At 33.6% G+C, this 11,583-nt stretch overlaps 1 protein-coding gene across 1 annotated transcript; it reads right to left on the bottom strand.

The window, feature by feature from the left end:
• Window positions 1-5,862: 5,862 nt before the first annotated feature.
• On the bottom strand, window positions 5,863-11,014 carry HLH54F (basic helix-loop-helix domain-containing transcription factor HLH54F). The gene is made up of 4 exons (XM_089701242.1): window positions 10,705-11,014; window positions 9,899-9,986; window positions 9,482-9,629; window positions 5,863-6,314 (listed from the first exon to the last, which is right to left on the bottom strand). The coding sequence occupies exons 1-4, from the start codon at window positions 10,802-10,804 to the stop codon at window positions 6,015-6,017; spliced, it is 636 nt and encodes a 211-aa protein (XP_089557368.1). The 5' UTR covers window positions 10,805-11,014; the 3' UTR covers window positions 5,863-6,014.
• Between the last annotated feature and the right edge of the window lie 569 nt (window positions 11,015-11,583).

The raw sequence follows: 11,583 nt of genomic DNA, 5'->3' as shown, positions 1-11,583 counted from the left end.
CAATATATTAAATGAAGACGACATTATCGCGATTATGAACGGAGAAGACGTCCTTCTCACGAGGATTCAAATTCCGAAGTTGTGGATGACCAGATTATCGACGACGTTCAAAGCGAGGACGAAAATAATGAGGTGTTTGAGTTCGTTGCGTCATTACAAGAATCTGGGCCCTCTGAAGAAACTAATCCAACCATGCATGTCAAAATTAGTATGCAATAAATGTAAAAAATCTGTGTGTGGCGAGCACAAGGTTGATTTATGTGTAGACTGTTCCTAAAGTTAATCTACTCCTTTACAAGTCTGGTTAGTTGTAATGTTTGATCTAAGAATATATAATTAGCGTTAAAAAAAAAATGATACTCTATAAAAATAATTTATGTTTTAGTTTATTTTGAAGAAGTTTTTTTGTTCCAATTTATGCATATTGTTTTTTATGTTGTAATAAACAACTGTGATTATAGTTATAATTGATAACAGTGTGGTTTTATTTTTAATTTATTTCCCAAATTCAAATTTCCGCTTTATTAAAATAATAATAATTAAACAATATACCTAAAATAAGGGCTTTTATATGTGTACGGCTCTGAGACGTATATTAAGGCTTTGTGTACGTTCTATATAGATTAGGCTTCTAGGGTTTAGCAAACACATATTTATACTGTTCGAAAATTTTAGTATATAACCAAGCATATTGAATTGCGGAACAAGCTGAAATTAATAAACCGATAAATTGAGCAAATTCTCGTAATTTGCATTTTTTACTTTTTAAGACGGTGGAAACTTTTTCTTTAATTTTTAACTTCTTATCGTCGGGTAGTTTTAAAAACATATTATTGGAGCCGAATACTTGCATTGCATCTTTGGTACTAGAACGAAGTTTTTTCAAAAAGTGTTTTGGACAAAGTTATGTTTTCTTGGCATTCAAATAGTGTTCTACCAATACAAAAGACATCAAGATAAACGACTGATATCACACGATGAGTTTTTCTTAAAAATTCAAATATAGGTTTTAGAAGTTTTGTAAACACGAACGGTGCGGTGCATAAACCAAATGGCAAACAATTAAATTCGTAAAGGACTCCATCATACTCAAACCGAAAGTACTTTCTGTGCATTTTATTAACTGGCACTAAAAATAAGCATCCTTTAAATCGATAGTTGCCATAAAACAGTTTGGAGTTATCAACTTTGACGCAGTACGATAATCCTCCATAAAAATGTTTAGTTTCAATGAACTTGTTAAGGCATTTTAAATATTATATATAAAAATGAATCGCAAAATGTGTTGGTAAGCGTATAACTCGAGAACGGCTGAACCGATTTCGATAATTCTTTTTTTTTTTTTTTTTTTTTTAATTATATTCCTTGAAGTACGAGGATGGTTCTTATGCAGAGAGAACGTAAACATGTACCACGGGCGAAGCCGGGGCGGACCGCTAGTTAAGAATAAATCTCTTGTCACCATTTGGTTTAGACACTAGGAAAATAGAGGATAAAAACTCGCCCGGTTCATGGTTACAATGCGATATCGCATTTATAGATAATAAGTTCGACAAACACGCATCAAAATCTTGTCGTTCTTGTTCCGTTTTAGGATACACACTAGGCTTATCGGTTCTAAACGGATAAGACTTAAAAGGTATAGAATAACCTTTAACCCACGATAAAAATATGATCTTATCATTAGTGATATTACGCCAGTTATTAAAATAATGCTGAAGTCTTCCAGCATATCGCACCTGGTCGATTATTGCCTCCGCTGCGGTGCTGGTGTCTTCGAAGGCGGATACGTCCGGCCGGGGGGTCGTCGTGCACTGTTGCTCGGAGGTGGACGCGACGCCATGTTGGGCACACGAGAGAAACGGTTGTCGTGGCGTTTGTTGTCCGCCTGACGCTGCTGAGGAACATAGTTCAAACGGCCCTTGTTGACTTCATTAGTCGACACAGATACACTAGGTCTATTTTTAGGTTTTTGTATATTCTTTAAAGATTCACCTGACTGTTGGATAGACTTGGCTGCTTTAAGTTTTTCTGAGATATTCTCACCGAACAGTAACGCATCTCGTTTGGTTTCTATTAGGACGTCTTTTAATTTGGTGTTAATCACATCAATCAATCAATTAGGATATTACAAATTTTCTTCGTGTCCTCGTTTCAGCATGATGGCTGTCACACAGTATACGACACGCATCACTTAAAGGCTTTAAAATTTTTTGTTTTGACGTTTCATTCGCTATGACCATTTGGGTGACTGTTGCAAGAGCAGACAGTGCAACCCCAAGTTGTTTTTGCCTGTAGCAGAGCGACGTGTCTCTTTTAATTAAAGCTTCAGGCAGTGCAGCCTTTACCTCCGGGTTGAGAGCAGGCGCCAGCAACAAATCGCAATTATTGGGAACTAGATATTCTTTGTAAAGGATATCTTTTATTTCCTTAGGAAATCCTTTGGAAAGGATGTCCTGCCACCTGCTAGCGACATCCTTATGGATCGCAGGGCCCAGCGAAGTGTCGGTTTTTGGAGAGTCTCCTAACAATTGAAGGACATCTTCACCCAGCTCCAGCTCTTCATTTCGTTTATCACTGTCCACCGACGTTCCCGGTTGCGGTTCAACAAACTCATCAGGTCGTGGCGAGTCGGGACGTGGCGCGATTTCTTGAGGTGACAAAGGACATGGTGATAACGGTCGAGGTGCCTCATCAGTTTGGTGGTCCCTCAGTGGCGAAAACATTTGCAAAAACATTTCTATATAGCAAATGTTTTTTAAAAACAGCGACAGTATCAGCCCAAGTATAGCAGTACGCGTCGCTTTATTTGTGATAGAAGAAACCCAGGTATGGTATCCTCGCATCACTAAGCATTGATTAATGTTGATGATAGTAACAGCCCAATTTTAGCAGTACGCATCACTAATTAATCAAAACAAAAAACCGTTGTATTTTTTAAAAATTACCAACTTACTTATCATATTTTCTTCCGACGAATCGCTTGTAGATTGATTTGCTCTTTTGGTAAGCCGATTTTCTAGTTTTTTAATCTTTTGTCTAATTTCTTCGTCCGTCTTTTCATGTTTCCTTTTCTTCCCCATATTGAGCACTAATTATTTTAATTTTTTAAGATTCAAAAATGATTTTATCGGAGACGTGCGAAGGCTTGAGCACGGAAACGCAGAATGACCTACACATCGTAACGAACCGTTTGAGAAATGATGGGGGTAAATGGTAGGGGTAAAAAGTGTTGCCACAAAAAAAAAAAAAGTATAATTTAAAAATTATAAAAATATAAATTTAAATTAATACTATAACTTTAAAAAACCCGTGCAAGGCTCAGGCTAGGAACGCTACTACACCATGTCAATATAAATCGCAAAGAATGAAGCTGCGAAACATAATTGATAAATATGGTTGTTTATAATCAATTATATGATGTATTTTGACGTAATCAAAGAACAAGACACTTTAATTGACCATAGAATAACTCAAAACAGTTACATAATAGCACATCACAGCGAAATAAAAGTATTAGCTGCCTTTGTTATATCACTACCGCATTTAGACCCATTTAGAGATCATATACTTACTTATATCAAATGTAGTAAAACTGTAAAATTTAGTGAATATTAGCAATTTATTTTGTATATAATACCACCTATGTACACAACAGCTAAATACTAGATACATTATAATTAGAAATATGCTATACAAATATGTGCGTAGACTAGTTTTTTTACAAAACTTATAATATTCTGAATACTGTATTAGAACGATAATGTAATCAGCTAATAATTATTATGGATTAGTGAATCTTATAGCTACAGAAGCAATACAATTAATATTTAATCCATTGTTTACATTGTATTTAAATTCATAAATGTTTTGTATTTAATATTATAAACAGACACGTTATACAGATTAATAATGCCACATATTACTTAATTATCAATAATTTCATAACCAGTTTTCTTTTGACTTCATAATTTTTTTCCATATTGATTATGCACTGAAATATAGGTATTGTAGAGCTTTCAATTATTTCGAAAGTACATATGTATTTTGGCTTTAAGCAAGCATTATGTTTCTTTTATCTACATGAAAAGTCTACACGAAATGTTGAAAGTAAAAGAGACATAACAGTTATCAAGATAATATTTTAATAATTTTCGCAAAAATTTCATAACTAACGTGTCTGTTAACATTTAAATATTTGAACGCCATTATATCAATGCTAGTGAGTCTATGTAAGCGTGAAACGAGTGAATTTAATATCACCTTCGCTTTAGTTAATAATAATTAAGGCCTGTTCAAACTACATCGCAGCGGTATCTGCTACAGCCCTGGGGAGCGGTATCCCGATGGGCACGCGATTACATCACTTACGTAGTATATTATAGAGACTCTAATTGGGTACCTATCTGAGAACGGTAGCGAACAGCCGATCGGTACGCGATTAGAGTCTCTATAATATATTAGGTCAGAGATTTAATCGCGTGCCCATCGGGATACAGCTACCCATGGCGGTAGCGGATACCGCTGTAGTTTGAACAGGCCTTTAGTGTAATTATTTAAACAAATTTACCAAAATGTTGCCTCGCTTTAGTTACATCATTTTTTGTAAATAGTTTAAACTCATTTGTGTGCTCTGACATATATTATGTTTAAATATTTATACGGATAATAAAAATTTCACTGGCTACATTGTATTTTTATTCATTACTTCTTTTAATCTAACCTATAAAAATAAAACTCAACCCTTTCCTTTTGTCAATAAATCCCAAAAATCCTAATGTTTTCCTAAACCCTATCCTTGCTCAAGAATTACTTTCTCTAGAAACATTAGTGATAAGCATTAGACCCACATGCAATAAGAATTTCAAGTCTGATTGAGATCTCTCCCTTTCTTGGAAAGTCAGTTAAAAGTAGAATGAAATCCAATCCAACAATTGATTTTCAGCTTGGAACACAGAGCTGCGGAGAAAAAAAAATTGGTTGTCTGTAAAGTCGGTTAACTGACGATATTTGAACGTGACAACGTCCGATTGTACTTCTTTGTCGCTCGTTCCGCGCTCTCGCTTGCACTTCAAGCCTTACATGGAACGCCTCAGAGCGAGGTAACGCCGCATGAGTCATGTTTTTCGTGCGTGCAGCCGGCTCTATCGAATTAAGACGTTGTCACGTCAAAAACATAAATTAAATTGATAATTCTTTGCATATCTTACAGGTAGATAACTCAATAAACATTAGATATAGCATGCGTATATTTTGCTATTATTTATTTATTTAATCAAATTTGAAGACATTTTTATTTTAAAACAACATTCATTGAAATTGTATAACTTATTTAGATATATCTTAATAAAAAATTTCACCCGCGGCCATCACAGTCACAAAAGAGTAAACGAAAAACAAAAGTGAGTACCTAGTGAGTTCCGACGTGTGATATTTTTTGCGGACTATTTCAGTTTGTTTTGTCAGATTCTAAGAGCGGAAAACTATCGGGTTACCACTTTGACGCCACTTCACTTCAGCCGTGGTTCACGAAAACGTTTGGACAAGTTTTAATTTAATATCGAATATACGAAAAATATTTTATATTTGAATAAGATGTTTCATGCTTTAGTAGATATAACTTTTTGAAATGAGGGATCTTCAAAAATAAATGATTTAATATAATTATTTGATATTATTTTATTTGATATACCTAATTTGACTACAAAATATTTATTTTTCGAATATTTATTCCAGAGGATAGATTAGACCGCGCGCCGCGGCCTGCCGTCAGATCATCAGTAACGATAAAAAAGATTAAAAATTCAATACTTAGTTCTCTGAAATGACAACACAGTATACTTATTTCACATATTTATTGCATGAATATATTTTTATTTAATAATAATCTTTGGTACAGAAGGTCATACAAACAATAATTTATAAAACCTTTATATTTTACATTTCTTATTCATGTATTCGTAAACTATACACTTTATTAATACTCTTTCCCAAATACATTACCTCTATACATTTTACACATTATTCATAACATCAGAATAAGAATTTCTCATTTCATAATAGTTCTCCTTATAACCATAGTTGCAGAACTGCGAATTTGAATAAGCCACTTCGTTGGTAGATTCTTCATAGTTTCTATCGTCGTAATCGTTTTCAGAATAATCCTGTGGATAACTCTCATTACAAGTATTTGTCTGAACATTATCTCTTTGCGTGGCAACATTCCGATTTGCATCTGTTTGCGGACTTAAATTCCATCGCTGGGAAATTGCACAACTAAGAGAGCCTCCGTGTTGGAAGGTGAACGGCCATGCCTGAAAAATGGTGTTATTTATTTTTAACATACAAAATTAAATAGACATTCCTACAATTGGAACATAACCTATATTTATAAAATAATTGAAAAAAAAGTTGGCATAACCTGAAATTTTCCTACATAAAATAATGCAATTATACAAATGTAGAGTTACAATAGAGTGCTGATATATATTTTAAAAATACGTACATGTACGTACTACGCAACCGATTCCCATTTCCCATACAATAATATTGTGATCCCTACCGCTGACTACCAAGTCAAATGTGTCTAGAATTTATAATCTCGTGTTTTATGAAAGAATAGGTTACAAATCGATTACACATTACTGAAAAGTGAAAACCAAACAATCAATGAATTCAATTACTTCTGCAACATACGTTAAAATCTTGTTTTGTTTATAATGAAAAAGGATATTTATTAAAATCTAAGTTCTTAAAATCGGACCTCACACAGCGTTTTTAGATATTGAAGTGTTAAATTGTATCATCGACCCTTTTGTGCACAAACAAACAGAGAAACATATGTCGACCTATTTTATGAATTTATTATGACCAAAACCATAAAGTAGTTTGTAAATTTTTTATTGATGGTTGATCGCACTTGAATTATTATTTATTAGTAACACATTAAAAGTAATCTAGAGTAGGTATGAATTGTCTTTATTCTTAGATAGGTAAAGATTTGGCCGCTGTTTCACGATCAGTGACAACGCGTCCTCGGTTAGAGCATAGGTATTATGAGAGTAGAGAGTTCCGAGAATAAGTACGAAATTTTTAGTTAATTAATTTATGATATTGTGATGCTTAGCCAAATAGGATAAAATAAAGCAAAATCTGTGAGATTGTTGCTACCCCCTCGTATATTTTATAAAATTTTCCTTCTCTTATTAACATATTTAAAATGATGCATAATTAAGAAACATTGTTATTTGTTTATTTTCTCGAAGTATCTCTACATACCTATTTCAGAGGCAACATAAATTGATCGTGTTACGAGGTTAAACTCTTATTTCGATTAAAAGGAGCAAAATCGACATAATGGTTGACCGTTTGACGAGATAAATATTGATAATGTAGAAGAAAAGCCCGTAAAGGTAGAGGTAGAGCGCGTCATTTAAGGTAAATTTTGTTAAAAAATTATAAAAACTTAGGTATCTGTTCATGAATCTGTTCATACAATTTTGAATAGGATTCAAAATTGTATGGTCCATTTTGTTTGTGGTCAGATTTCAGGGGACAGTGTTGATAATTCATGTGAAAGATGACTCAGAAAGAAATCTTAAAATGTGGATTTGACTTTGAATGTGATTTTTTTTTGTTTAATTACAAGTTTAAGTACAGTTCAACATACGATCAAGGGAAACAATAAAAGTGGAGTATCTCTTTAACGTCCGGAATAAAATTTTATTTATACCAGAAACAGCTGCAAACTTTTGGTCAGCGCGCCGCGTAAAACGCGTGTTTATTGTTCTTACATTTTTTTGTTTCTATCTTTGTCGAATAACACTTTTTGAAATGTTTATTTGTGTTACGGGATGACCCTTGATTTTTTGTCTATTTTTATTTTTTAATATCTATTATATGTATTATATCTACATCCCTAATGTGTTGTAACTTGTATTGTATCTCCTTTATTCTGTTTTAATTGTTATATCATTGCTCCTCTACTTTATAGGACATGAAGACAAAGCTTAGTATAGACTATCAAAAGATTTGAACAATTTCACGATTACATATAATATTATCCTTTAGGCTTTTGTATATAGGTATGTATAATCATATCTTCTTCTTATATATAAAAATGAATCGCAAAATGTGTTGGTAAGCGCATAACTCGAGAACGGCTGAACCGATTTCGATAATTCTTTTTTTATTATATTCCTTGAAGGACGAGGATGGTTTTTATGTAGAGAAAACGTAAATATGTACCACGGGCGAAGCCGGGGCGGACCGCTAGTTACTTAATAATATATTCCATATCAAACCACACTTATACCTAACATAGATTATTGTTCCACCCATAAATTAATCAACCTATAAGCCAGTTAACCAAAATTGGTGTTTGTATAAAAACTAATCCCTCCATTGATCACGCTGTCCCTTCGCGGAACGTGTCAGCTAATCTTCCGATGACAGAATTTAGTCGTGCTGGCGTTTGGCAAAGCCCCTTGATTTGTTACGGTCTAAGGTGTGTTAAATGATGCGCCGACAGCAGATAAATCGTGAACAATTACTGTTTTAGCTTTTTTTCCAATGTGGTAACGAGAAGTTGCGTCTTTTGCTATTGTAGGATAAAGATTGGGGTTTCAATGTATTATGAACAATAAATATTAAATAGTTTCATGCTAAAGGTCTAGAAATACATTTTTTTAAAAAAGCTCTGATGGAGAGTGCCGATCCCAACGTTGTATCTTCATAATTTATATTTAATAGAATAATCTTATTTGGCATCGCAATAAGGTAGCCTAAAGAACCATGAACCTTCAGTTATTAACAAACTAAAATATTTACAAAACATCCAAAATGAATAAATGAAAATATATTTTGATCTATCGCTCTATTTATATCTGATATCTAATATCTAATATCTAATATCTAATATCTAATATTATTATATTATTATATTATTTATATTATTTATATTATTTATATTATATATTATATATATTATATATTATATGTTATAAAGGCGAAAGTTTGTAAGGATGTATGGATGTATGGATGTATGGATGTTTGTTACTCTTTCACGTAAAAACTACTGAACCGATTACAATGAAATTTAGCACACATATAGAGGGTAACTTGGATTAACACATAGGATAGTTTTTATCCCGGAAATCCCACGGGAACGGGAACTATGCGGGTTTTCCTTTGCAAACGCGGGCGAAGCCGCGGGCGGAAATCTAGTGAAAATATATTTTGATCTATCGCTCTATTTATACCTACTATAAAATATATCTTCTAATCTACTCGTTCTGGAACTTTTTTTAAAGCTTTGTGTGCCGGCGAGTTGGATGATCGACGCGACGTTGAATAAACTAAAAAGCACTCTAATTAGTTACAGAGGAGCTAATGCTACGAATGAGAAGAATCCTATCAATGATATGGGATACAGACAATATTAAAGAAAATCTTTAAATAGGTAAACACATGTTATACATACCAGGCTCAAAGGATGCGGAGGAGTGTGCGCGGACCGCGGCTCATGAAGCAGAGCCCTTAAATGGGCGATGTAAGATGCAGCGAGCCGCAATGTATCTAGCTTCGATAGCTTAGTGTCTGCAGGTACCCAGGGTAACGTGGTTTTTAATCTGCAATAATATACTCAATCAACATTTATACAATAGTAAGTAGATTTCTTTATCTAATAGGTGACACACCGGTGAACGTACCTAAACGTGTAAGTTTTAATTTAAAAATTCAATAAAAACTGTTAATTACGAATCACGATGTAGGTTATCTGAATCGAAGGTTTTTTTTATTATAAGTTGCTGTTATCTTTTAACTTGTTTGCAATTATTATCCTTCATATTCATGTAGAAAATGTGTATTTAAAAACAAAAACCATATGTACTCATACCGGCAAAACGCCTTGGAAAGCACTCTCATACGAGCCCGTTCTCTTGCATTGGCTGCGTTTCTGTGTTGCGGCTCATGACCACTTCTTCCTGTGGAATATGTTAAAGTAGGAAAAAATAGTTTCATAATTTGCGTGACGTACTTCCACGTCAACGGGTTTCTAAAATAATGTAGCCTACTTGAAGAATCAATATGCGACAAATAAAATAAAATTATACGATGAAAACTTTAATTTCATAAAAAAGGCCGTAGGAAAAACTTTACACCATTAGATACCACAGACTTATTAATATAAGCTTTATTATCCATATTAACTGATAGACAAAATTTAACTAAATTCGACTGCAGGTCTTTTTTATGTGCTTCTCCGAAAACTTCATTTTTGATGATTGGAATATATATAATTATAGACTTTTATTATGATGTAGCGTACGTATTTTCTTTGTAGTTAATAAAGTGGATAGAAAATTTAGATTTTAAAAATATATCTAACAATAGACTGCTCTTATTTATCAACTTATACTACTTATATACAATGTGCAAATTAATTCAGCTTATCTTATATATAAAATTCTCGTGTCACAATGTTAGTCTGCATACTCCTCCGAAACGGGTGGACCGATTCTCATGAAATTTTCTGTGCATATCGGGTAAGTCTGAGAATCGGCCAACATCTATTTTTCATATGTACCACGGGCGAAGCCGGGGCGGACCGCTAGTATTTAAATAAAATTTCCAATTATGTGAATTTTCGCATTTTATTTGCTATTAGATAGACACATAAATTAAATTTATATAGATAAATACCTGAACTAGACTGCGTATCGTCGAATAAAAAATCATCATCATCAATGCAATCGTCCTTCTTGTCAAACGACGGTGATTTGTTAACCCGTTTACGTGGCATATCGCACAAAGAACACTCCACTAGAACCTTTAATCACTGTGTTGAGCCTGCACTCATTAAGCTTACTCAATAATGTGAGTTTCAGCGCTCGCGCAAGGCGGGCGGCGACTGGGCGTCGCTAAAGTTCGCCCCTCCTGCGCTTTCAGGATTATGCCTCTCGACAAATGAAAAGCTCTCGAGTGTTCAAGGAATATAAGGATTATTTGCGGATTGTAATTTATCGTCTTGAAGTGGGTCATTTGATTATTGAACGATTCTCTAAAGCTCTATTTCATAGTAGCGTTGGATAAAATATTTTCAGTCTTTTATTTAAGGACGGTAGGTACATCTTTAGTAAGTATATGTTATCTTTCTTATATCCTACAGTGTAAAAAAATATTTTTTTAATTGTAATAAGACTATTATACTTGGCTCGTCTTGGCGGGGGCACTGCCGTGCCCCCAGATAATAGACCAGAAACAAAATCTAGATGATTTCTCGTAGTGATAAAAGAACCAATTAATACCCTTTAAAATTATTTGACAGTTTCTTTCGTAGGTCACACTTCCGTGACACATAATACTTTGTGACACCACGTGCTGCTCTCCCCGAAATACAGTAACATAATACTATTTTATACTTTGTGATTATCTCAGTAGGTAGTGTCAAGTGTAGATACTAATGCATATCTATACATTTCTCTATGACATTCTTCGTTTACCTATTAGTAGGTACCTGACTAGAATTATCATTAAAAGTAGCCTTTCGCCCGCTTAATATATTACCAAGGAAAAAGTACT

The sequence above is a fragment of the Colias philodice genome, chromosome 12 (assembly GCF_061535455.1).
Source record: "Colias philodice isolate Cphi_HAF_F1 chromosome 12, ilColPhil1 Martin Lab GWU primary, whole genome shotgun sequence".
NCBI lineage: Eukaryota > Metazoa > Arthropoda > Insecta > Lepidoptera > Pieridae > Colias > Colias philodice.
The sequence above is the reverse complement of the archived record's forward strand: the minus strand, read 5'-3'. Positions and strand labels throughout refer to the sequence as shown.

Bases quoted from the DNA above. Each gene is read 5' to 3' on its own strand.
- HLH54F (XM_089701242.1), bottom strand. From the start codon at position 10,804: ATGCCACGTAAACGGGTTAACAAATCACCGTCGTTTGACAAGAAGGAC. The intron at 9,630-9,898 runs GTATGAGTACAT...ATATTATTGCAG, and splicing joins CTTTCCAAGGCGTTTTGCCG to ATTAAAAACCACGTTACCCT. The intron at 6,315-9,481 runs GTATGTATAACA...ACCATTTTTCAG, and splicing joins CTCCGCATCCTTTGAGCCTG to GCATGGCCGTTCACCTTCCA.